General features: G+C 39.2%; 2 protein-coding genes across 2 annotated transcripts; one reads left to right on the top strand and one right to left on the bottom strand.

Annotated features, from left to right (window-relative positions):
* The first annotated feature begins 244 nt into the window (after positions 1-244).
* LOC121519804 (importin-13-like) lies at positions 245-16,972 on the top strand. The gene is made up of 21 exons (XM_041802766.1): positions 245-481; positions 2,800-2,925; positions 3,054-3,685; positions 5,402-5,542; positions 5,645-5,786; positions 5,863-6,029; positions 6,223-6,343; positions 6,896-7,043; positions 8,590-8,771; positions 8,842-8,868; positions 8,978-9,112; positions 11,029-11,172; positions 11,370-11,450; positions 11,574-11,711; positions 11,813-11,909; positions 13,968-14,020; positions 14,109-14,175; positions 14,381-14,439; positions 14,527-14,616; positions 14,754-14,935; positions 16,635-16,972. Exons 1-21 carry the CDS (start codon positions 413-415, stop codon positions 16,717-16,719), a joined length of 2,886 nt encoding a protein of 961 aa, XP_041658700.1. The 5' UTR covers positions 245-412; the 3' UTR covers positions 16,720-16,972.
* On the bottom strand, positions 16,960-26,334 carry fzr1b (fizzy/cell division cycle 20 related 1b). Its single transcript, XM_041802769.1, has 14 exons — positions 26,114-26,334; positions 25,593-25,761; positions 24,153-24,254; positions 23,979-24,042; positions 23,749-23,876; positions 23,272-23,354; positions 22,999-23,182; positions 22,670-22,735; positions 22,470-22,572; positions 22,085-22,266; positions 21,763-21,996; positions 21,103-21,207; positions 20,182-20,274; positions 16,960-17,527 (listed from the first exon to the last, which is right to left on the bottom strand). Exons 2-14 carry the CDS (start codon positions 25,668-25,670, stop codon positions 17,486-17,488), a joined length of 1,464 nt encoding a protein of 487 aa, XP_041658703.1. The 5' UTR covers positions 25,671-25,761; positions 26,114-26,334; the 3' UTR covers positions 16,960-17,485.

Raw genomic sequence — 26,334 nt, 5'->3', positions numbered from 1 at the left:
GTGCGTCAGAGGCGCAGCCGGCTGCGTCAGGAGCGCCTGTTGTGCGGCGCTGTAGCGTTTAAAACAGACTGTCAAGCTATGGGCAAGTTTCCATGTGTATACTGTCGCTTATTAAATAAAAATAGAAGCTGTAAGTGTAAAAGGTGTGTAGGTGCTATGGTTTGTTGCTGGTAACGTGAGACATCAACTTTTAAAGCCCACAGAGGTCAGTGTGTCGTCACGCCTGAGCGCACTGCCCACATGTATGGACAGCTGAATGACCCGCTGCGTCCTCTGTCAGCGTGCTAACAGACACTTTAGAGGACACGGTTGTGTTTTTATTTGCTTCTTTCTCTCACCGGAAAGGCTGTAACTTCTGAGGGATTAAAAAAGCCAAAGCAACAGGGAGAGCCCTTCCTTCACGCTGCGGGAGATGGAGCCTCCATCCAACCCGGGAGACAGCCCGGTGGAGTTGGAGTTCACGGTGGAAAATGTGGAGTCGGTAAGTTTCTTCGCTCTGATCGGCCTCTGAATAATTAATGGAATATCTATCAAGCCTCTGTATACCATTTATTTCAAACTACCTGATAAGAATAAACGTGTTTTCTGCAGCCTAACTTTATTATTAATATTGTATTGATGCAATTCATGTATCAGTGCTCAACAATTAAACAGGGAACTGGTAGAAAAATTTAAAACTTAGTGTTTGTTAATTGTAGTTTAACATAGGAGGATTATACTAACTGGACCTTTGTAACATGATACCAGCTATAAGCAAATGGTGTACTAATAATAACCAACACCATGTGCTTTGGATTAGTTGCCATGACAACACATTTTCTAACAATACTCAAGTTATGCAGCATGTATAATCATAAATACTTGTTGTGAATTGTTATTTTTATTTAATTGTCCCTTCTTAGTCAAGGTAGTTAAAAATATAAAGTTCATGACCATAACTAGATACGTTAAACTTAGCAAAAAAAGTTAAGGAAACATGTGTTTGATAGATATTTCTTTGTTGTTACAATGCATAGGCAATAAATGTTGGACCATTTTGAAGCCTGTTTAATTTTGTCCTACATGGAGCCACATTTGTAAGGAATGTGCATTTGTGGGATGAGCAGCAGAGCCGAGTATGTGGTTGGGCCTGTGAAAATTTTAAAATCTTCTCTGCCAATGCCAAACAGCTTATTTTTCTGTTGCTATTAACTCTTGTTTCGAGCTTCTGGTACCCCCAGGTGCTGACAATCACATGCCTGATCATCATCATTGGAGGTAATCTCAATTAAAAGAGATACTGAAATGAGATTCTGCAATCAGGTGCAATCCTATATCTCCACAGTCTGAACTCTATCTTCAAAGATGACAACAGTCGTACCCACAACCTGGGGTTTATAAAGGACTACCTCCAGAATTTGGGAGGGGGCAGGATGGAATGGCCTACCAGCAATCCAAACTTCAACCCCACTGAACATCTGTAGAAGCTTGAGTGTGCTGTTTGTGCCAGAGATACCAACACAACCACACTAGCTAACTCCAACAAATGCTGGTTGAAGAATGGGATGCCAGGCTGGTGACCAACATGAGGATGAGATGCCGGGGTTATGTGGCTGTGTATGGTTCTTTCACATGCCACTGAAAAGCTTTGCTGAATGAATAAATACTAAAATTGCCAAACATCATGTTTCTGCAGACTCCAATCATCCAATCCAGCAAACACGAGTCAAACACGGCATTGGCAAAGAAGATTTGGCAGTTTTTTATGGGTGCACCAACATACTCAGCTCTGCTGCTCATCCCACAAATGCATGTTCCTCACAAATGCGGCACCATTTAAAAAGGAAATAATCAGATTTTATGAGATTTATTGCTGAGAAACACTGATACATTGTTACGTTCCTACATTTAAATAGGGATGCATGGTAATATCAGCATATCTGTATTAGCAGGTATCAGCATGAAAAGTGAATTATCAGTATCAACAAACAAAACTTTCTGCAGATATTTACAACAGATAAAAATCTGCCTTTATCAGCTGTGAAAATGGCCATGGTTGGTGGAGTCTTAGACTGGACCAACAGACCCTCACTGAAGTCTTTTTCTTTATTCATTATGAACACTCTTTAAGGTGTGTTTTATGGACTGAAATTTGTAAACTCTCAGCATATCAGATATCGGCAAAAAATAAATTTGTACATCCCCAATAATATATAAACCTAATCCACAAAAATGTCTAAAACACAATATCACATCCCCACCTGTTAAGGTTGTCAAGTCACTTTGATACTTTTTAAAATATCCGTTCTAAAGGATATTATAAAAGGTAAAAGGCCTATTAATTTCACACAACAGGTGCATAATGGAGCAAATCAGAAGTTTCACAAGAACATTGTCAGAGTTTTGGTACCTATTTGTTGACAATGTTTTCGTGCCAATTACATATTGTGTGTGACTGCCACAATCTTTTAAACTGAAAACAAGAAATTATCTATAACTGGATCCCTTTTACTTTTTTGTCATTGTTGTATCAAAACATCTGCTGCTGGAATCACTTCATTTTTACTAGTATTATGTTGAAATTTAAAATTCTAATATTATCACAACTAAGGCTGAGCAATTAATCAAAATTTAGCTCAAATTAAAAAATCATTGCATATGAAATTGCATCTGCAATACTGGAGGGGTGCGGGGTTGCAATTAGATTGTTTTCCAAAACTGTCAAAGTGTCAACCCAAGCATCTGTTATGAGTAAGTTACCTTTTCTTAAAAAAATGACAATCCTTTGGCTTTTGCTTTGGTTCTTCTGTCCTCTTCCAGGCTCTCTACCAGCTGTACTTTGACCCAGACATGGAACGCAAGAACGTGGCCCAAAAGTGGCTGACCCAGGCTCAGGCTTCTGCACAGGGATGGCACTTCTGCTGGGCCCTGCTTGGTCCAGACAAGGTCTGTTGTTATATGCCTGCTTAAACATCATAACAACAACACCATCAACAGCTTCTTAAAGTTTAATAAAAAATTGAGTTCACATTTTATTGTGTAATCCTGCTACAGTACCTGCCTGTCTTTTGCAGCTCCCAGAGGTGCAGTTTTTTGGCGCCAGCACCCTCCACACCAAGATATCCCGTAACTGGATTGACCTCCCTACAGATCAGCATGAGAGCCTAAGGATGCAGCTCCTCTCTCACATCCTGCACTTCTCCTCAGGACCCAAAATGGTGCTCACTAGACTGTGTGTAGCTCTGGCTGCTATGGCTCTTCACTTAATCCCACAGGCTTGGTCCCAGCCCGTGGCAGACATGGTGAGAGCCTTCCAGCCACAGAAGCCTGACTCTGAGGGAGCAGAGCCCACACAGGAACCCCACGCACACTGCCTGGCTCTGCTGGAGCTCTTAACTGTACTTCCAGAGGAGTTTCAGAGCAGCCGACTGGCTCAGGCTCGCCGTGCCCAGCTGAGGGAGGCTCTGGCTGGGGAGTGGGTGGTGGTGTGTCCCCTGCTGCGCCAGCTGCTCCAAAGCCAGGACTCCTCGGTGCAGGTGAAGGAGAAGGTACTCCGCTGCCTGTCAAGCTGGGTGGGGCTGGATGTGCCTTTAGGGGAGAGTCATGAACTGGTACAAGACTGTTTCCCTGCACTGTCAAACCCTGAGCTGTTTGACACAGCTGTGGAGACGATAGTCAATGCCATCTCACAGCCGGATTGCCAGAGGTGAGAAGCATACTGGAGTAGACAGCCATTAATGGTCAGTGTGGCTCATCACAACATGTTTGGATTTGGATGTTATGCCCCTAAAAAAGCAGAAATTATTATTGACAGAGGGACAACTGTAGTCAGATGAACACTTTTAAAACCTAGAATAATAAATAAACAAACAAAGCTAAAGGAAAGTAGTGGTTAGAAAGCGCATACTGTCCAGTGTAAATTATGAAAGTCTGATACAAAATGTTGATAACTCAGCCACAGGTTGTCCTCTGCCACCAAGCAGGGGCTTCGCTCGCGCATACGTGAGTATTCAGTAGATTATCTTTTTACAGTGTGATATTATGAATGTTTAACTATGGACTACAAGTCAACAAGGTTAACTAAACGTTCTATTTACATGGTATTTCTTATTTCAGAGCTTACCGTTTATGCGGTGTGCTATGCCTTAATTGAAATCGACAGCAGTTAAGCTAGGTGATCGTTAATTTAGACAATTAAAACGTTAGCAAAACACTCCCTTGAGATTCTTAAGCCAGGAAACTCTGTTTAAAGTCGATTACTTACCGGAAAATGGTAATATCCCCGTGACTGTGATGTTTTCACTAGGTTTTCAGGGAAAAATCTTAGGTTAACTTTTAAAACACCGCGAATTCCAAGAGTTACCTGGGTGCAGACAGAAGCAATCGATCCCAGGCTGTCAGATCAGATCAAGACCACTGTGCAGACCACGGATAAACTCAGCTGCAGTTAGAACACAAAAACCAGTAACAGTTTTTTTTTTTAAAACAAACAACGTTCCTCTGTTCTTACTATTTTGTGCATGGAATTAGATTTCATAGTTGTTTGCCTAAGTCAGTCAACTTCATCAACTCATGAATTCCTTTTACCAAATCTTATATTTTAACAACATTAGGCAAGGTAGGTTAACTTTAATTATACAGGGAAGTGATGGGCGACCCAGGTCCACAGGTGTTCTGCAAATCAGTTTCAAAAATAGATTGTAAACATGAAGAAAAAACGATAAAATCCTCCATGAAAAGTGAAAAATAGAAATAATTCTAGTACTACCTTTGATTACTCGTTTATGTCATGTTCCTTGCAAGAAGTTTTGAGATATAATTCATTAATGCTGATCATAGAGATGCAGATGCAATCTTTTATTTGCATCATTAAATGAATTTGTAGAAAAGCCTAGATATGCCAGTGAAATATACTAAAATAAGTGAGTAGTATAATGATCAATGTATTGACAAGTATCATAAATTCTGTTTAGCTGATTTTGAATTAAGCATAGCTATTTGAGTTCAAAAGAACAAATGTTGGTTGAACTGACGGTCAAGAAAAGGTGTAAATTTTTTCCTTTAATTTGATCATAGATTATTATAATGTTTAACTTTAGAGTATCCTGAAATTTGTAGAAAACAAAACAAAAAAACCCATGGCCCTCTGATGGTGAAAATGCAGTCTATGTGGCCTTTTTAGGTAGCTCCTCCAGGACAGTCTGGCTGCAGGCCGTACATTTCTGACAGCCAGGCTCACAGACCATTCATCTGAGAAGTTGACTATTTCATAACAGAAGTGTCATAATTTGCTGGTACAATGTTTTAGTTTTTTTAAAAAATTCAACTCTATAACAGCGGCTTCCTGAGCCTGATCATTAAAATTTGCTTTGTTGAACTTGTATAGTTAAGTATATCATATTTTAATGTGTAACATGTGCAGGTACACTGATGCTTTGGTGAACTTGATGCCTTTGGTGCTGGGTCTCCATGACCAGCTGAAGACAGCGGCTCAGGATGGGGACATGGAGACCTCACATGGCATCTGTCGTATTGCTGTAGCCATGGGGGAAACACACTCCAGGTATTCACTGATGGCCTCAAAAAGATCTACACTTCCAACACCTAACCTAGTCTCAGTCATTTTTTCATCTTTAATTTGGATCAATGTGTTTGTGTTTGACAGGGTTTTGTTGGAACAGGTGGAGCACTGGCAGGAATACCTGGCTTTAGTTAACATGATTCTGTTCTGTACCGGCATCCCGGGGCACTATCCTGTCAGCGAGACCACAAGCTCCCTTACTCTCACATTCTGGTACACTCTGCAGGTCTGGTGAATAATCAAGTACATGGTTTGCACATGAAGTCTTTGTCTATTTTTGTTACTGATTTTTTTCTTTGCAGGATGACATCTTGTCATTTGAGGAGGAGAAGCAAGCCATTTACCTGCAGGTCTACAGACCAGTTTACTTCCAGTTGGTAGACGTGCTACTGCATAAATCTCACTACCCCTCCCAGGAGGAGTACGCCTCCTGGTCGTCTGATGACAAGGAGCAGTTCAGGATTTACAGGTTAGACAAGAAAAGAAGTTTTTTTCTCTGGAGCTCTGAAAATTATTTTTGAAGAATGAATGTCCAGTCTAAAAATTCATTCAGACACAAACAGTTCACTGTGAAGGAAAGAAAAGGCCTTTACCAAATTTAAGTGACATTTCCGCAAGCTTGGCTCCAAGTAAAGCTGTTTCTGTTGCTTTTTGAATTTCAGAGTGGACATTTCTGACACTCTGATGTATGTGTATGAAATGTTGGGGGCAGAGCTGCTGAGTAACCTTTATGACAGACTGGGCCGACAGCTGATGGACCCCCAGCAGTCAGCAGTATGGCAGGTAGTCATATTCATTACTGTTACTTAATGTGGAAATGGAAAGAAATTTGGCCAATTTGACATGATGATGATGATGATGATGATGATTATTATTATGGTTAGAATGACTATCATATTGTTATTTTTTTGTCAAGATTATAATAATAATAATAATTATTATTATTGTTATTATTTTTAACCTTACTATTATAATATTATCATTATTTGTATTGTAATTATTGTTATAATTAATAGAATTGTTATGATTATTATTTTTGAGATAACTTCTGTTGTGAATTGGAGCTATACTATTATTTATATTATTATCATAATAATGGTAAGAATGACTATCATTACTGTTAATTTTCTGTCATCATTATTACTATTTTTATTATTGTATAATCATTATTTGTATTTTAATTATTAATATTAATACAATTGTTATAATTATTATTCTTTTCATAAATTCTGTTATGAAATGGAGCTATACAAACAAATATTAATTGAATTTTATTTCATCCTTCTCTCTCTTGAATCTAACATCATTTTTTTGCTTGTTTTTCCTCATCATAAGGACACAGAGGCCCTGCTGTTTGGCTTCCAGTCCATAGCAGAGACAATAGATGTGAACTACTCAGATGTTATCCCTGGTCTCATCGGTCTCATTCCCAGAATCAACATCAGCAACGTCATGCTGGCAGACACCGTCATGTACACCATAGGTACTTGATTAGGCAAAATTTTGAATGTTTCAGTAAGAATTAATCAGTCACAGTATTGAAAGCTTAAGTGCTTCTAATGTTGCACTAATGTGTTCCACGTTGCAAGTTCAAAAGATGTTGGTAAATGTTAAATTTGTAGTAGTTTTAGAAATGATAAATTATAACATCTATGAATCCACACACATTGTGGATTGCTTTTTAAACATTGAGAATAAACACACAGTGCTGTAAAAAAGTATTTTCCCCCTTCCTGATTTGTTACAGATCATCAAACTAAATTTTTTATATTACACCGAGATAACACAAATTAATACAGAATGCAGTTTTGAAATGATGATTTTATTCAGTAAGGGAAAAAACCTATCCAAACCTATTGGGAACGATGTGAAAAAGTAATTTCCCCCTAAACCTAATAGCTGGTTGTGCCACTGGCGTGCAACAACTGCAAGAAAGAGTATGATATAACTGTTGAGTATTTCACATCACTTTGGAGTAACTTTTGCCCACTCTTCTTTGCAGAACTATTTCAATTCAGCTACAGTGCATTGGAGGGTTTCCAGCAATGGCATGTTTTAAGTCATGCCACAGAATATCGGTCAGATTTAAGCCCAGACTTTGTCTAGGCCACTCCAAAACCCTCAATTTGTTTTTAAAAGCCATGCAGAGGTTGACTTTCTGGTGTGTTTCAGATCATTGTTCTACATAACCCAAGTGTGCTTGAGGCTGAGGTCATGAGCTGATGGCCAGACATTCTCCTTCAGGATTTTCTGATAGAGAACAAAATTCATGGTTCAATCAATTACAGCAGGTTGTCCAAATGTGAGACTAGCCTTTGTGTTCTTTTTAGTCAGCGGTGGTTTTCGCCTAGGAATTCTCCCATGGATGCCATTTTTTGCCCAGTCTCTTTCTTATGATTGAATCATGAGCACTGACCTTAAGTCAAGCAGGTTTTTAGATGTTTTCAGTTCTTTAGTGGCTTCCCGGATGGGTTGTCGATGTGCTCTGAGAATAACTTTGGAGAGCTGGCCACTCCTGGGAAGGTTTAGCTCTGTTTTAAAGTTTTCTCCGTTGGTGGATAATGGCTCTTACTGGAATCTAAAAGCCTTAGAAATGGCTTTGTAACTCTTTCCAGACTGATAGAGTTCAATGACTCGAATTTCTTAGCCTTCTTCCCTTTGTCAGACAGATTCTATTTCAGTGATTTTTGAACAGGTCTGACAGTAATCAGGCCCAAGGTGTTGCTAGTTAAGCTGAACTCATCTTTCCAAAAATGTGGTTTATCACATTTAATTCATGGTTCAGCAAATATCAATTGCCAATCTGGTCTTCATCAACTGAGAAGGTGTGAAATAAAAAGTATTTGCCAGGTAATCTATATTTATCAGCAAACTGAAGCAGTGATATTACACATTTTTTGTTTAACTTCCTTCACTGAGCTTTACATCAAAAGAAGATGACAACATGTTAATAGACACACGTTGTCTCCTGCTTTGTACAAAGTTGTTTAGATTCACAGCACCCCTTAATGTCTTCTCCTGTCATTCAGGCTCCTTGGCTGAATGGCTGGCTGACCATCCAGTTATGCTGGGTGGTATATTACCCATGGTGCTTCAGGGCCTTGCAAAGCCTGAGCTTTCCATATCCAGTGTTTCCACTCTGAAGAGGATCTGCAGGGAGTGCAGACACGACCTCGGCCCCTACGCTCAGGACATCCTGACCGTGTCCCAGGTCAGACTTGCAGGGTTTTTTTTTAACATCGGTACGATAAGCCTGGTTTAACTCGTGTGTTTCTTTGCAGGATGTGCTGGTAAAAGAAATCCACAAGGTGAGTAAGCAGCTGTCAACATCCACAGGTGTGTAGTCATGCTGTAAACACAAATGCAGCAGATGTCTCTCTCATGTACGATGTGTTCTGTTTTTCTATGTGTGTGCAGAGCAGCCAGTGCATGTGGTTGATGCAGGCTCTGGGTTTCCTGCTCTCCGCTCTGCCTGTGGAGGAGATTCTGCTCAGACTTCACTCCCTCATCACGCCTCATGTTCAGCAGCTCGACTCACTCTCACAACAAGAGGTTAAAAACACTGAATGTAACTCTTAAAAAACTATCCCAGCGTATATTATAAAACAGTGAATGCTCTTAAGGTTAGTGGTAACCACTGTGCCAAATGTTAGTCATGCCAATTTAGTCATATAGAATTAGGTTCCAAAATCATGATTATAAAAATATCATGATGATAAAAAAGTAGTTACAGGGCCATGTTCACCATTATGTAGCATCTCCTCTTTTTATAACACTAGTCTGTAAATGTCTTGGAAGTGAGAAGATCAGTTAAAGGAGCTTTGGGAGAGGAATTTTGTCCCATTCTTCTATGATGTAGGATTTTAGCTGCTCTAGGTCTTTGCCTTGCGTTTTGGTTTTATGATATGCCAAATATTTTTTACTGGTGAAAGGTCTGGACTGCAGGAAGGATTCATCTACTGTCAAGCCATGCTGTTGTGATGGATGCAGTTTAGCATTGTCTAGAAATATGCAAGACGTTCTCTGAAAGAGATGCTGTCTTAATACATGCACATGTTACTCTTAAACCTCTATATACTTGTCAGCATTGATAGTGCCTTTCCAGGTGTGTAAGTTGCCCATGCCATGGGCACATATGCAACCCCATACCAACAGAGATGCAAGCTTTTGAACTGTGCACTGATAGCAAGCTGGATGGTCCCTCTCCTCTTTAGTCCACAGCATCCATGGTTTCCAAAAATAATTTCAAATTTGATTCATCCCACAACAGAATAGTTTAGTCCATTTTAAGGAGCTTTGGCCCTGCGATTGTGCATTCACATGTGGTGTTCACATATGACTTCTCTGCATGATACAGCTGTAACTTGCATTTCTGGATGGTATGGCTAATTGTGTTGAGAGGCAACAATTTCTGAAAGTGTTGCTGAACCCATGTAGTGATTTCCAGTACAGAATCATGCTTGTTTTTAACGTAGTGCTACCGAAGATCATGAGCATCCAATATTGACCTTCGGCCTTGTCCTCCAGATTTTCTAACAGTTTTGATGATATTATGTACTGTAGATGGTAAGACATACAAAGTATTGGCAAACTTAAATTGAGGAACATTTTTAAATGTGTTTAACAGTTTTTACAGAGTTTTTTTTTTTTTTTTTTTTGCAGTTTGGTGAACCTCTTCCCAACTTTACTTCAGAGAGACTCTGCCTCTCTAAAACATTCCTTTTATACCCAGTCATGTTGCTGAGCCGTTGCCAATTAACCTAATTAGTTGCAAAAAGCTCCTCCAGCTGTTTGCTTTAGTGCCTCTTACTTTTTTGGTGCCCAATCCCTACTTTTTTGAGACATGTTGCTGGCATCAAATTCAAATTGAGCTTATATTTTTCATGAAATATATGTTGTTTTTCTTTAAATATGAATGAAATATGAGTTTCATGAGATTAGAAAATCATTGAAGTCTGTTTTTATTTACATTTTACACAGCGCCCCAACTTTTGGGGGAATTGGGGCTGTATGTCATGAAAAAGGATCCCAAAATATGTGAAATATTCAGCCCATTTGAATTGGTTTGTGTCAAACACAAGTCTAAAAACAAGTATAGCTACTGAATTGTAGAAATCATACCTTGAATTTAGTGATACTCTGCGGATTGATTGCATTTCAAATACAATTGTAAAAAGTGATATTACTTTACTAACTACAAACTAGGTCACTTTATTTCACTGTATATAGAAATGCAAGTTGAATACATTTTACCTTAGATAATTACTTGTGACAACTCCAACTGTACAGACTGTTCAACATGCAGTGCAAAGATTACACATGAACACATTTAATGCTAAAAGATACAAACACTTTACTTTAATAAACACATTATTACGGAAATTGATAGAACAATATATTCATTCATAATATCTGCATTTGTCGCTGTCATCAGAAAGCTTAATATTCTCCTTTGTTTCTCTGTGCAGGCTAATCCTGCTACCAAAGCGTCAATAATCCACATCCTAGGGATGCTTTCCAGTCTCTTCACCACTCTGGACATCAGACAGGCAGACGGCTTAGAGGGAGCATCCAGCCCGAGACTCACTCCCTCACAGAGTGCTCATAATCCAGTTAGTTTGAAAAAGTCTTTTTACCTACTAGCATGAGTTTCAGTGGATGAATTTTCCTATTTCAAACCAGAAGCTGGAGGTCTTCTGCTGTTAGATATCCACCAGAATGATCCCTGTGCTTCATTATTCCTGTAGCATCTTTGAATTACATGAAACATTTAGAATCGCTTCTTATAGTTTCATCTTGACTTTTTCAGGTTGTTGTTGTGCTACAGCAAGTGTTCACGTTGATTCAGACCATCCTCAGCAAATGGCTCGATGACTCAGAGGTGGTCGAGGTAGGAGGATCTCTACTGCCGGCATAAATATGAACTGTATGTCTGTGATGTTTTCTGTTTGTGTGCGTATGATTCATGTGTATGCATTCACTGACTCACAGCTCTTCCGTTTCCTCCCTCCAGGCGGTGTGCGGGGTCTTTGACAAGTCAGTTCGAACCCTCCTACACGATTTCGGTCCGATGGTTGCTCAGCTGAGCGAGATGCTGGGGCAGATCTACAGCGCCTTCCCACAATCCTCTGCCCTGGACCTTGCTCGGCAGGTACGCCCCCGCGGATCAAGAATAAAAGTCACATCACAGTAAATGTAATGAAGGCTCTTAGCGTGTTTTCAGGATCAAATGTTGTTCTTTTCTGTGTTTAGATGGTTCACATATTTGCAGGAGAGGAACAGCACATCTCTGACATCAAAAGTCTGATCGAGGTGTTGACTTCGGCTACACTCACCATATTTCAACAAGGTAACGAACACCTGTAGAGACATTTCTATTCTATGGAAGCCCCAAGCAGACAAGAATAAATACATTATTTACTCCCAGAGTATTTTCTCAGAGTTTTAAAAGCACAAAACAAGCAGAGATAAGTTTGACTTACCTCACTAGTGTGGACAATGGCAGCATGGCATGCCGTGGTTTGACCTATCACAGTGATCAACCCATTGTTTTATTTTGTAGATCTTTAGAAGACTTCAGAGGGTTTATGCCAGGCTAATGAGATAAATTAAATCAGTAGGAAGGGAAAACCAGCTGACAATGAGAAAATGAAGACAAGATCTGAAAAAAAAAATCCTCAAATGGCCCATTATCATTATAGACTGATGTCATTTTAAGACTTCCACATCACATTCAGAAAGTATCCAGACTTCCTTCACATTTTTAATTTCTTTTTTTGTTACAGGCTAACATTACAATCGTTTAAATTCAATTTTTCTCTCAATACACCCTGTATCCCATAATGACAAAGTAAAAACATAATTTTTGACACTTTTGCAACTCTATGATGAGGAAAAAACCTGAAATAGAAGATTGACTTAAGTATTCAGAGGCCTTACTCAGCACTTAGCTGACGCACTTTTGGAAGCCCCTAAAGCCTCATGTCTATTTGAATATGACACAAAAAGCTTTGCACACCTGGATTGAGGGATTTTCTGCTGTTTTTCTTTGCAAGTCCTCTCAAGCTCAGTCAGGTTGTATTGGGATTGTCAGTGGACAGCCATTTTCAGGTCTCTACAGAGATGGGGTTCAAGTCAAGGCCCTGGCTGGGCCACTCCTGTATTGTCTTGGCTGTGTGCTTAGGCTCATTGTTACATTAGAAAGGTGAACCTTAGGACCAGTCTGAGGTCCATAGTGCTGCAGAACATGTTTTCATTGAGGGTAGCTCTATACTTTGATCCTTTCAGCTTTCCCTCAACTCTGACCAATCTCTCAGTCCCTGCTGCTGAAAAACACCCCCACAGCATGATGCTGCCACCATGCTTCACTGTTGGGCTGGTGATAAGCAGTGTCTGATTTCCTACAGACAATACATTTAGAACTGAGACCAAACAGTTCATCTGTGGTTTTATCAACCCAGGAAATCTTGATTCTCACAGTCTTTCAGGTGCTTTTTGCAAACTCTTAGCAGAGGCTTCTGTCTAGACACTCTGCCATAAAACCTGAATTGGTGGAGGGCTGCAGTGATGGTGCCACACAGGCTCTCTGGAGCACAATGAGAGTGACCGCTGGGTTCTTGGTCACCTCTCTTACAGAGGCCCTTCTCCCCTAATTGCTCAGTTTGGCTGGGTGACCAGCTGCCTAAAGAGTCCTGGTTGTGCCAAACTTCTTCCATTTGAGAAGTATGGAGACTACTGTGCTCTTGGGAGCCTTGCAGCAGCAGATTTTTTTTTAGCCTTGCAACAATCCTGTCTAAATAATGTCCATCAATTTAGTTCATCACAGGTGAACTCCAGTCATGGTGCAGAAACATCTCAGCAAAAATCAAGAGAAATTGGAGGCACCTAATCTCCAATTTAAAGTCTGAATACTTATGTCAATGTGATTTTTCAGTTTTTTATCCCTAATAGATATCCAAAAATGACTAAAATTTTGTTTTCACTTTGTCATTATGGGGTACTGAGTGCAGATAAATAAGAGGAAAAATGAATTGAAACCACTGTAGCGTCAGGTTGCAGCAGAAGAAAACTGCAAAAAGTGACAGGGGTCTGTATACTTCCTGAATGCACCATACTGTATACAGCAAAAACTAAAATCTAAGTAACTGTATTTGACTAATTTTTTGTAAAAAAGTCTCTTAGAATATGAAGTTTTACTAATATACAATAAATAAAATACTTTATTTTTCCCAAGCAATGCCAACCTTTTTTATATTTCTTTCTTCTTTATATTTATATTTCTTATATATCTTGGCTCAAAATGGTCTCTGGACTTGTCAGACGAACCAAGCTTAACTTTTTGCAGTGCTTATTTAATCATTTATCATCTGACAACTTCAGCTCACCAGTTTTTATGGCTACCTCACAGGTCCAAGGGATCATCCTGATATTGCAGAATCATTTATGCAACTTCATGCCCAGGTATTTTGAATATTCTTCACAGATGTTTTTGTACATCTGCATCACACAGAAAACCTTTTGTAATTTTTTTGTTTCTTTTCACCATTAGATCCTTAAGAAGAAGCCTGATGTTTACCTGTCTGACCAACTGGATGTTAAAGCTCTGTTTTACTGTGGTGAGCATCACTACACATTTGTGCTATTTGCAGCTTTTGTAACCGCCTCATCAATTTTTTTTGTAAAATTTCTGTCTATTTGAGATGGAAGCATCCCAGCATTGTTAAAACTGATTAGAATATAAATGACATAATTTGACTTTGTTTATGGGGTTTATAAAGTCTTTTAAATTTCTGCCTGAGATGATCTTTTTTTTTTTTTCAGGAATTCTATCTCTCAAGTTTCCTGAGACTCCCACTGTTAAAGCTGCCAGCCTCTTCTTTGTAAGTCAAGGCAGAAAGATGCACAGTAAAGTACAAATATGACCTTGTTTTAACACACCATCTGACAAATTCATGTATCTTTGGCAGACAGAGCTGCTGCCTCGATGCAAAGACGCTCCCTCGCTTGGTGAAGTGCTGCAAAGGGATGGAAAGATCCTGACAGAAACAATACTCCACGTGAGTCAGACAGTGGACATGATATCTGACAGTCTGTATCATTGGGACTTGTTTAACTTATTAGACCTTTGCATGTGCTTTATTAATGAGATGTAGTCTGATTTTAAAATGTCATGCTGTAATAATTCTGTCTCCAGGCGGTTGGAGGTGGGTCTCCTCGCAGTCTGACCGAGCACTTCTCTGATGTACTGCTGAGTTTGAACAGACACTGTCCAGCTTTGCTTGCTCAGTGGCTTAAAGAGACACTGCAGAGTCCAGGATTCCCCTCTGCACAGGTCTCCACAGAGCAGAAACACAACTTTAGTCAGCAGCTTCTTAGGTAAATTAATGCATCTGTCTGTGCTTTTCTCAATTTTTTCCATTTTTCAGTTGCAAATACATGCTTTAAACCCCCCATTTTCTGTATCTTTACACATATATTAATTATTATAAGCCATATGTGAACACAATCCAGAAAAAGCATTGTCTTCACTGATCTAAACTCATTTGAAATTGACTGATGCAAAATGGAAAACTGTTCTGTGGTCAGATGAATCTAAATTTGAAATTATTTTTGGAAACACCATGTCCTGCAGACTAAAGAGGAGGGAGACCATCCACCTTTTTGCAGCACACAGTTCAAAAGCCTGCACCTCTGATAGCATATGGTTGCATTAGTGCCTGTGGAGTTGGCAACTTGCACAGCTGGAAACGCACAATCAATGCTTTAAAGAATATAGCGGTTTTTGAGCAACATATGTTCTCATCAAGACAATATGTCTTTTAGGAAGGGCCTTGCATACTTCAACAAGACAATGCTAAACCACATACCACATCCATCACAACATCATTGCTTCACAGACTTGCTAGACAAGTCCTGGAGCTTGCCTGCAGTCCAGGCCTTTCACCAGTAGGAAACATTTGGCACATCATGTAACAAAAATCTGGCAAAGAAGGCCCAGGACTGTTGAACATAAACAACTAGTGAAGTGAGGAGAGTTTACAGACTGTTGTTAAAAGGAAGAGGGGATGCTGCAAAATGGTAAACATGGCCCTGTCCCTACTTTTTTAGATGTGTTGCTGCCATCTTCTGTTGTGAATAAAATATGGTTTTATGACATTTGCAAACCATTACATTCTACTTTTATTTACATTTTACACAGCAATCCTATTTGGTGGGAATTGGGGTTGTGGACAAACACTAAATAAGTGGGTTTTTCATGTTTCCTTTTTAAAGTTATCGTAAGGAATTTTTGGTATGTGTTGAGTTTGGCGCCCCCTGTAGACATAGCTCTACCCTTTATTCCTTCAGTGATCTAGTCCTCTACATTTGAAATTGTATTTTTACAGAGCTGTCAGCATTAGTATGAGTCATGATTATTATTGCACTTTTTTAAAACCCACATACAGCTCAGTAGGCAAGACATCTGTGCCTTGAGTTATCATAAATATGTACCTTTTCATGTTTAATTTCATTTCAAGTCAAGTTCCTTTTCGGTGGTTAATTTTATGTCATAATCTTCAATCTAGATGAAGTTACTTATTTTCTTCCAAAATAAAAGCAAGAAAGTATAAAAACCCAGATGAAACAGAAACATCTCTAAATGCAAAATTGTGACATTTCAAAATGTAACAAAAACATCAGATTTAACTTCATGAGCTGCAGAAATCTGAAGATTAATTGACCTTAAAAAAATTGACAGCCCTCATTTTTAAAACTAAAAATCAACTTGTGAGGTCTTTAAAAAATGGTTTATCTTTATCTGTTAATCTTTTCGTTCCCAAAAATCCAAACCATTTTTTATGGTTGACTCTAAAATGACTCTTAAGAAAATTAGTCTTTAGTTTAATGCTCTTGTTTTGCTTTTTTTAGATTATATAGATCTCAGAATTCACTTTAGTCATTTTTATAGCCACCAATTAACTCCTCTAACATGAGATTGAAAATTATTTCTCTTTACTCCCTCTAATTGCAAGGAAGCAGGTTACAAATGTCTTGTCACATTTGTGCCACCAACCTATTTTTTTCTTTCTTCCAGGGAGCAAACCAACAAGCGTCGTGTGAAGGAGATCGTGAAGGAGTTTTCTCTGCTGTGTCGGGGTCTGCAGGGGTCTGGATACTAGAATAATACACTGAAAATATACAACCAAAATGTGAATTTGTTTTTATTATAAATATCCCCTACACTGTGGGGCTTTTTACCTGGGCAGGTGACACTGGACTGATTAAACCATGCTACTGAACTGATGCAAAAACACATTAAGTGGACTGTTATCAGGATGAGTTAACTGTGTGTCGTGTTTGTATTAAAATGACTTTGTAAGGATTAAAAGAAAGAAAAAATATCACAAATAAACATTTTGTTCTTTAACAGCTGCTTGAGCAACTGTGTGCAAGTGTTCAGTAATTTATTGTTTCTCTTCTTTTGTATTCTGCTTGTAGTTCATATCAACACATTATGAAAATATAGAAACCCCTGACCCCCCTCCAGGCCTCCTCTTCCTCTCCTCCTCCGCTCTGTTTCAAAGGAGAGCCTTTAAAAATGAGAAGTCATGATTTCATATAGCTTAGAACTCTTGTACATGTATACCTCTGCTGATATATAATAAAACAATTTCATCACTTCCACAACAAAAAAGAAAACAAAACGGACGTTTTGAAGAAGACGGCGTGCTTCAGTGTTCGTCAGTGACATCACTGTGAGGGTGGGCAGTTTTTTGTTGGAGGCTTGGACAGCGTCTTCTGTAGAAAAAAGATGGGGATGGCTCTCATGGTGATTAGATGCTCTGAGAACCAGAGCTGAGATGAAGGGGTCGAGTCTGTGAGCCATGTTGAAAACAAGAGCTCAGTGGGGCTGCTCCTGAAACCAGTCCTGACCCCGGCTGTTCACTATCGTATTCTCGTGAAGAGGTTCAGCACAGACTTTGACTCCTGTGAAGAGAGATATTTTACATTAAAACTTGCAATGTTTTCTCTGAATATACAGTCGCAAGAAAGGAAAAGGCAAATCGTAAAGATATTTTTTAATAAGTTTAATATCTTGTTCAGCATTTTTCCGTCTCCATAATGTGTACATCAGTAAGTGCCTCTAGTTGGCTAGTGCTTTTTATCTCCTACATTGTTTGGCTGGGTAAGAATATGAGGGTAAGCCAATCAGAGGCAGAGTAGGGCATGTCACACTTTGCTGTTCTGTAGCATATCTAGAAACACAAAAGTAGCTGTGGTGCTACTGTCTCATAGTAAGCTTCTTTTATCATTTCGTCATGACCCTCAAGCCAGACAGCAGGAATAAGTGGCCAATGGGCAAATACAAAAAGCCAGTTTTTGATGTACCAAATATGCAAAAGCATCATAACACAAGCAATTTAACCGTTCCTGGATGAGCTGCTTAAAAATGTGGGGCATAAATTTCAAGTCTACAAGCACCACTTTATCACTGCTTTAACTTATTTCTTATACTGAATTTTGTTTGCCTTTTGTTCTTATCTTTTACCTGCTTGTTTGTATTTCTTTTTTTAATCTGGGTTACTTTCCGCCTACACATTTGATTGTATGCTTTAAATTAGTGGTTCTCAGCAGGTGGGTTAGGACCCAAAAGTGGGTCCCAAATGTATGTCTGGAAAAAAAAATGGTGGCAAAAGTCTGAAGAACATGCATCCATACCTTTTATTTTCCTATGTTTTATTGTGATAATGGGTAAATTTAAATGTTTTCTCAATATTTAAACTCATTTATCTCATTTTCTTGTCATAAAATAGCTGCTTTTACCATATCAATGAAGTAATTTCTAAAGATCTCTGGAAAATTGTCAAAAATGTACTTGTTATCATTGGGAAAGGGGGTGTATGTAACATGTCAGTTTTGTCTCGTCTTTTTCCTGCCATAAATTCTGTTCCATCCAAGATCTTAAGTACAACATTTTTATTTACCAAATGTGCATTGTTGGACATTTTTGGAAATCTGGGTCCAGATTTTTAATCAAAGATACTGGTGGGTCCTGAGTCTAGTCGAGAACCACTGCTTTAAATGGTGATGAAGTATTTTCTTATTTTTTCAAGAGGGTTTAAAAGTAGTAGCCCTCAGGTTACATCAAGATCAAATATCTGAACAAAGAAAGCATAAGAGTTGGAAGTATAAATCTTGAGTTTCACAATGATTTCTGATTTAGGAAAGTTCGTCACATTAGGACTGTGATCCATGATGTAAACCTAAATCTATGTAACACACCAAGTAACATTTATCTCAGCTCACAAATAAACAATAAGTTGGGTTAACAAAGGTTATTCTAGTTAATTAGAATTTTTGAAGTAACACAAATCTAAAATTATTTTAGTTAACTGAAACTAAAATTAATAAGCAGCAGACTGACATGAACACCAAAGCCTCGGCAGTGTAAAAGACATTACACAACGGCCACAAAATTTTTACGTCTTGAGTTGTATTCAAACATCAAATTTAAATCAGTCAAATGAAAACGAATGAGTAGGCTTTTTTTCTTTTTTTTTTACTAGATATAGAGAAATTGTACAGTGACCCCTTTAGGGTCTTTCCCCTCACAAGTATATATTGTCAGACGGTGGGAAATGGGACACAATTGCGGACCCAGGGTTCTTAAAGTCATCCCAGAAGGATAACCACTAAAATCGCAAGCAATATTTGGGAAAGGGAAGGAAAAGAACCCATAATGGTAGCAACCAGAGCTAAGACTCTCCCCAACTAAATCAATACTGAGAAAAGAGAACAAAACCACTACTGCCTAGCAGCTAACTAGAAACAAAGCTCTATGGGGGAAGAAAAGCTTTCTCCAGTGAAACACGGTCACCAGACCAGTGTAAAATTAAACAAAAGGACTGGGCAAAGGCCACCAGCACTAATCCACTTTAACTGGTAAATCACAGGTAATATTCTCAGGAAAGCTGTCAGTAATGTTTGTGCAAACTCTCACTCAAAACACAGGAAAACACAAGGAGATGCGCTCACTAGCTCTGATGGTGAGGTAATGAGTCAGCACTGAGAGCTGAAACCCAGGAGTATATGTCAGCTTCCCGCACCTGGCCACAATCAGGAGCAATCAGCTCACACACACACCTGGCACAGCACTGATTGATCACACTCACTGAGTGCCCTGTGTGACCTCCCTCACATATATTATTACTAAAAAAAAAAAACTTAAACCAACACTAAAAATAATAAAAAAGTAAAATAAAATGTTTGTTTTTTTTTGCAAAAATAAAAACTAAACTAATAAATTAACGGTAAAAACTTGTTAAAACTAAACTGAAGTTAAAACAAATGTCAAAACAAAATAAAAACTTATGACAACTCCAAAACATTTACAACCTTAGACCATAGACAATTCATACCTTTTATCCCCACATATTTAAATACAAAAAAAAATTAAAAACTTTGAAATAAAAAACTGATGAATAATACATTGGTTGGTGCATCATATAGACTGCATAAGAATTCAATTATATTAAATCATGTATCACTGAATAAACACGTCAACTCATTTCAAAGCCTTCAGAGAGTAGTTCTAATTATTTTTATGGTAAAAATGATCAGAATTTACGAATAATCTGTACCTTGGTGCAGCGTGTCTTACTGAAGACGTTCCAGAAACGTAGCGTCTCATCCCCAGCTCCTGTGACAATGGCCTCCCCGTCTGGTGACACGGCCTGAGTAGGGAGGACAAGAAGAGAAAAAAAAGTCAAAAGGGACGGTGTTAGTACATGTTCATGAACATGTTCAGTACATTTTCATTTACATTTCAATTAAAAATGTGGTGGTAAGATGTACTCAAGTAAAATTTTGTGTTATTTGAACATCACTACAGAATTTATGTTTCATTTAATCAGCAGAGCTACACAGATATGTTTTCTTGATTCAGGATTTATGCCTTACTCAGGTCTAACTGAGGTTAAATTACAGAGAACAACAGAAGATTATAGAAGAAATAAGATAGATCACCTTTTCAAAACTCCGCTGCCAGGGTTCTCACCCGCACTACGGCCCTGGCAGCACATCAACCTCTCCCTCATCCTCCTTAACTGGCTCCCAGTTAAGGAATCTAACACAAAATCTTCCTCCTCACAGTACAAAGATGAATTGTTTGCCTGTAAATTGTATTAACCTCCTGCTTTTAGACTTTATTTGAGGATATAAATTTGCTGGTATTTATTGACAGGACCTCTCTAATGTTTTAATGTTAGGTGGGAACCTCTGAGAATGTACATGTATTTGTTTGTCTTATTTTAATCTTATTTCTTTTGAACAAATAAAACAATTATGCACTAAGTGACTGGCTTATTTTTATAGAGAGTCCTTTCTAGTAAAAATCCTTTAATGCTTACACGCTTCATCATACTGGATAATTATTTTAAACCCTGTACTTTCAGTTGTGTTATTTCATTCTGGCATTGCTACTGTTGCTGAAATAAAACATCTTAATACTTCAACATGAGGTTTTGCTTGATACACTGGCACTGAACATAGATTTGTCTTACCAGATAGAGCACTCTGTAGGAGTGTCCTGTCAGCTTGGCCACCTGTGTGAGTGATGGATATTTCCACACCAGGATCTGATTCTGAGAGTATCCGTGAGTGCTCACCTGAAAACAACAAGAGAACAGTTATACACTAAAGATAAAAAACATTAACTCCTGCTTAATGTGGTATTCTGAAACATTGTAATGGGCAGTGACATTTTTAAGGAAACACTCTAGGTGTGATCAAACCAACACTGATGAAGTGATTCCTCCTTTACCTTAGGTAGAGTTAATATTCGTGGAGCTTTAAATTAGGGCTGTCAAAATTAACGTGTTAATATTTCTACATTTGAAGTGTTAATTAGCTTTCTGATGAAGCTGTTACACATCTTCACAGCACACAGCCTCATATGAGTTATAATTCTTTGGTTAACATTTCTGTCCAAAGATTGGGATTAGCCTGTATATTTCATAGATGTATTGATTCAGAAGAATAACAGAAATTTAGACCTCTTATTTTGTATTTACATTTGATATATTTTAATATTATCATTATTTTTCATTCCTGAATAGCCATGCAAACACTATCTGTGAATTGCTGATATCTGTTCACAGAGCTTTAATCATCATAGTTAGGGTCTGTTAATATACAGTATGTGCTTTTGTGAGCCTCCTCACCAGTTCGTTGGCGTGTTTGGACCAGGCCAGGTTGCAGACCTGGGAGCCGGTATCTGTACTCTGCAGGGCCTGACCCGTCAGCGTGTTCCAGAAACGTAGGCAGCGGTCTGCCGTGCCACCCCCCGACGCCAGCAGCCCGTGTTGGTGGGGAGACCAGGCGATGGCCTTTACTGCTGCCAGGTGGTCGCTGTACTGCTGCACAGGGAGGAGGCTGGAGCTGTTCCACACCAATAACTGAAAAAGGAGATGACGAGGAGCAGGATTATGATTGCTTTTGCTGTCATAGATTTTTAGCTGGGGGATTACTTTCACATGGTTTTACCTTGTTGTCGTTTCCTCCGGATGCAAGGTGCTGGTGATCAGGAGACCATTTAAGGCCGCACACTTCCTGTCTGTGACCTTGCAGCCTCCTTTCAGCAGAAGGCGGGGTTCTGACGTCTCGCTGCAGGATTACTCGGTCCCGACTCCCCGACGACAGCTGCTCTCCATTCCACGCCAGAGCACCTTGAGAACAAAGGGACAGGAGTCATATTTCCCTTTGGCTGTCTTGAGGCAAATTCATGTTTTCCTTGAAAACAACATGTTTGGTTGGATGATGCTAGGCTCTTATGAAGAGCAAAACTACACTATTTTTGAGGAGATTGTTTTTCTTTTAGTGTGTTAAAGGCATAATTATTAAACATCTGAAACATCAGATTGTGACTGACCTACACGTGCAGAGTGACCCTCCAGACTGGTCAGCTTCCTGCCTCCTGCTGCATCCCAGATCTGAACATAACCTTTGTGTGTACCAACAGCAACAAGACTGCCCTGAAAATACAAGAGCGAATCAAACACCATCTTATTTCTGTGTTATATCTAAAAAAGAAGTATGATTTCTTCCTCATAAACATTCGCTTTAGCTAACCCTCTCATTCCAGCAAACTGATGTAACAGAGTCTCCATCCACTGAGAGGTCACACAACCTCGTCACCTGTTAAGAAGAAAACAAAGAGACCACATGTGCATCAGACAGAAATTCAGCAATAATTCTAAACTGCTGTATTGTATTTTATTCTCAAATTTTGCCCTGACTGTTCTGATATCTATTTTCTCTTACACCTGATGATTTTAGGACATATTGTATTTATTTTGCTGTTTTTACTTTGTAATTTAGATTTTTAAAAATACTCATAAATGAAGGCTAATAGATTATGTATGAATCACTTGTCAGTCTCTCACAACGTCTTCTCTGACCTGGCTAGTGCAAGCGCTCCACAGGTAGACGCAGGCTCCCAGCCCAACGCTGAGCAGGTTTCCTGCCGACCAGTCTACCAGGTTGAGGTAGAAATCATCCTGCAGCTCCGGAGCATCCAGCACTTTGAAGGGGATCTTTGAGATCTTGCGGGCCGGTTTACGAGGGGAGCGGAGCAGCTTGTGACTACAAAACACATCAGGAGAGAAATGTTAGCTAATAGCATTGTTAAATGCTGTTTGTATTCAGGATGCAGCGTGTGAACTTTTCCACACCTTTTGTTGCTGAGCGGGGAAAGGGAGTAAGGTGAGACTTCATTATCACTATCGAAAGGCACTCTCTTTGTGTGGACAGTGTACTGAAGAGAAAAAGCACATAAGTAGGATTAGATTGTTGAAAGAAATTATGGATTTTGTGTTGGAACTCTTGGATTAATTTTAGCACAATATGTCAGTTTTTCCAGCTTTAGAATCTGATTGCTTTTGACCCCATTTATATCTTGCATTACCACAGATTGGTATCCATTTTGGGCATTCAGATACCAAGCAGTAATCTTAATGCTCATTGTGGATACACCTTAATGCATACTTCAGATAATTTAACATCTGATTGCTCATAGCTCTGCAAGGGAGGTGGTCTGGGATGCTGTTGTCAAGATTGGTGTAGTACTGTAGACATTACCCATATTGGCACATATTTACAGGAAGAGCTGTTCGGAAAAATAATGAATAGACATTTTTCATGACTCTTACCCTAAATAGGCTGTGAGAGTCCTGGGAGAGAACTGTATGCCGCCGGTCATCTGTGTGAGGGTCTGGTACACTTTCTATCCCTGCTCCAAGTAACTCATTTCTTAGCAGGGCTGCATAGGCCACAGCGTCTGAGAAGAAACAGTGACAGCAACACAATTAACTGAGTGACACTATTGGTAAAAAAAAAAAAAAAAGACAGGGCTGAGCCGCAGGTAGTGCAAATGTCTGACCTTTGCTTGAGTCCGAGCTGGCATCTTTAGCTTTATGGTTCTGATTTGGAGAGCGACAGTTCTCCTGCAGAGAAAAGGAAGGCTAATTAAATCTTTGAGTGTAACTTTGGATAGCACTCTGAGTTATTGTGGGGTACTACATCAGGTCATGTGACTGGATAACTGACTGCTCACATTGGCGTAGTGGAAGTTGATGCTCCAGTTGCTCCCAGCACGGGTGGGAATGAAGCGGTCCCCTGACTTCACGCTGACGGGACTGCAGGTCGCACTTACACACTAGAAGACCAGAGAGAAAGAGAGAGACAGTAGAAGCATAAGAATAGGAGCATTCCTAATGAAAATTATGTGATTCAGGAAAAAGACAGCATCAGTTTTCTTTGTATTGTCCTTGCTATGACAAGTTCGGAAAACCTACAATGTATGACATTTGCTTTGAAAAGTTTGAAATGTAGGGTTGTAAAGATACACTAAACTCATGATAGGATACACACCCCATTTTATAAATGTATATAATCTTTCATTTCAATTCTCCTTCAATAAAAAATATAACATGTCAATTTTCCTTATTTTCCCATCTTTCATTTTTATGTTGAGCTAGTAACTTGAACGGGAAAAGAAATTAAAAAAAAAAAAAAAAAAAAAAAAGTGCCCTCTTGGTTAAAAAAAAAAAAAAGAAGAGTGTATGGCAGTGGTTCCCTAACTTTTTCTGCTGGGCCCCCCTTTGGCAGGTATAAATATTTTCAGGACCCCTACCCTGCAAGACCATCACACTACCACCACCATGTTTAACTGTTAATTAATGTTCATTCATAAAATGATTTGTTAATTTTATGCCAGATGCAACAGGATGTACACCATCCAAAAACTTCAACTTTTGTTTTGTCAGTCCACAGAATAATTCACCAAAAGTATTATGGATCATCAATGTTTGTTTTTTTGGTAAATGTGAGACGAGCCTTTGTGTTCATTTCGGTTAACAGTGTTTTGAACCATGGACGCCATTTTTGCCCAGTCTCATTCTTATTGTTGAATGATGAACACTGACCGTAACTGAGTCAGGTGAGGCCTTCAGGTCTTTAGATGTTCTGGGCTTTTTTGTGTACCCTCCTGAATGAGTCACTGATGCGCTCTTGAAGTAATTTTGATAGGCTGGCCACTCCTGGGAAGGTTCCAAGTTTTCTCCATCTGTGGATAGTGGCTCTTACCATGGTTCAATGGCGTCCCAAAGCCATAGGAAAAGGCTTTATAACCCTTTCCACACTGATAGATGTGAACTGACTTTGTTTCTCATCTGTTCTTGGCATTCTTTACTTTACTTTGTCAGACAGGTACTAGTTAAGTGATTTGACATTACCTTTTAACATAGGTATTCCCTTATTAAATGAAATTATCATTTAAAAGCTGATTTTTTTAAACTTACCCTGGTTATCTTGGCCTAATATTAAAATGTATTTGATGATCTGAACATTTAAGTGGCTGCTTAAGGGACCTTTAAATTTGTCTGCCTGTGCACTGTGAGGGGAAAATGTGCTGCATTGAAACTATACAGACTTTAATAAAAACACACAGAAACATGTCAGTTTGATCCTTAAGCAGATACCATGGTCCTCTTACCTTTGACAGCCGGGCCTCTGTCGGCAGGTTCTGGTGGTTGATTTGCCTCAGCAGCCGTCTCTCGTACTCCTGGTCCATCTCCTCTGGCCCTCTCTCCTGCCCTCCCCGCCCGCCCCCCTTTACACCTCCGCTCCGTCCTGTTGAGGAAATCCACACCTGGTCCCCATCTCTGTGAAATTAAAAAAAATCAACAGGTTATTTAGGACAGGATCAGATCCTCTAGCAGCTCTTTGAGCTTAATTAACACATGCGAAATAGCCTGCTAGCATGCTAAACGTGCATGTCAGTGCTGTAATGTGGTATTAATGTCAGCCTTACGTGGTTTGAAGACAAAGTCTACATTTTAGCCAATACAGTTCGCCTAAAACTAACATTTATGAAGCGAATTGGCAAAAGCTGAGCGGTGCCTTAGTGACAGCCGCACCGTTGTCATGGTATCAAGCTCGTGCACAGAACAACCTATTTAAAAGCAGTGTAACATCAGCTGACGACCCTGCAGCTCGACACTGAAGCTTTCTCACCTTCTGACTGACACAGTGTTTCAAGTGACCAAATCAACCGTCATCTTCCGTTACAAAAGCCGAGCAGTAACAAGCAGACTGTGGTGGCTTCCTTCAAAACAACAGCAGTTCATGTAATCGCCAACGAGACTGCCTGGTGTTGTTTATGTTCTGGACAAAGATGGCGACCGAATCAGCTGTAGCAGAAATTCTTGGGTTGACTTCTGCTGTCTGAGCCGTGA

The sequence above is a fragment of the Cheilinus undulatus genome, linkage group 13 (genome assembly GCF_018320785.1).
Source record: "Cheilinus undulatus linkage group 13, ASM1832078v1, whole genome shotgun sequence".
NCBI classification, from domain to species: Eukaryota; Metazoa; Chordata; class Actinopteri; order Labriformes; family Labridae; genus Cheilinus; species Cheilinus undulatus.
This window is presented reverse-complemented; position numbering and strand designations above follow the sequence as displayed.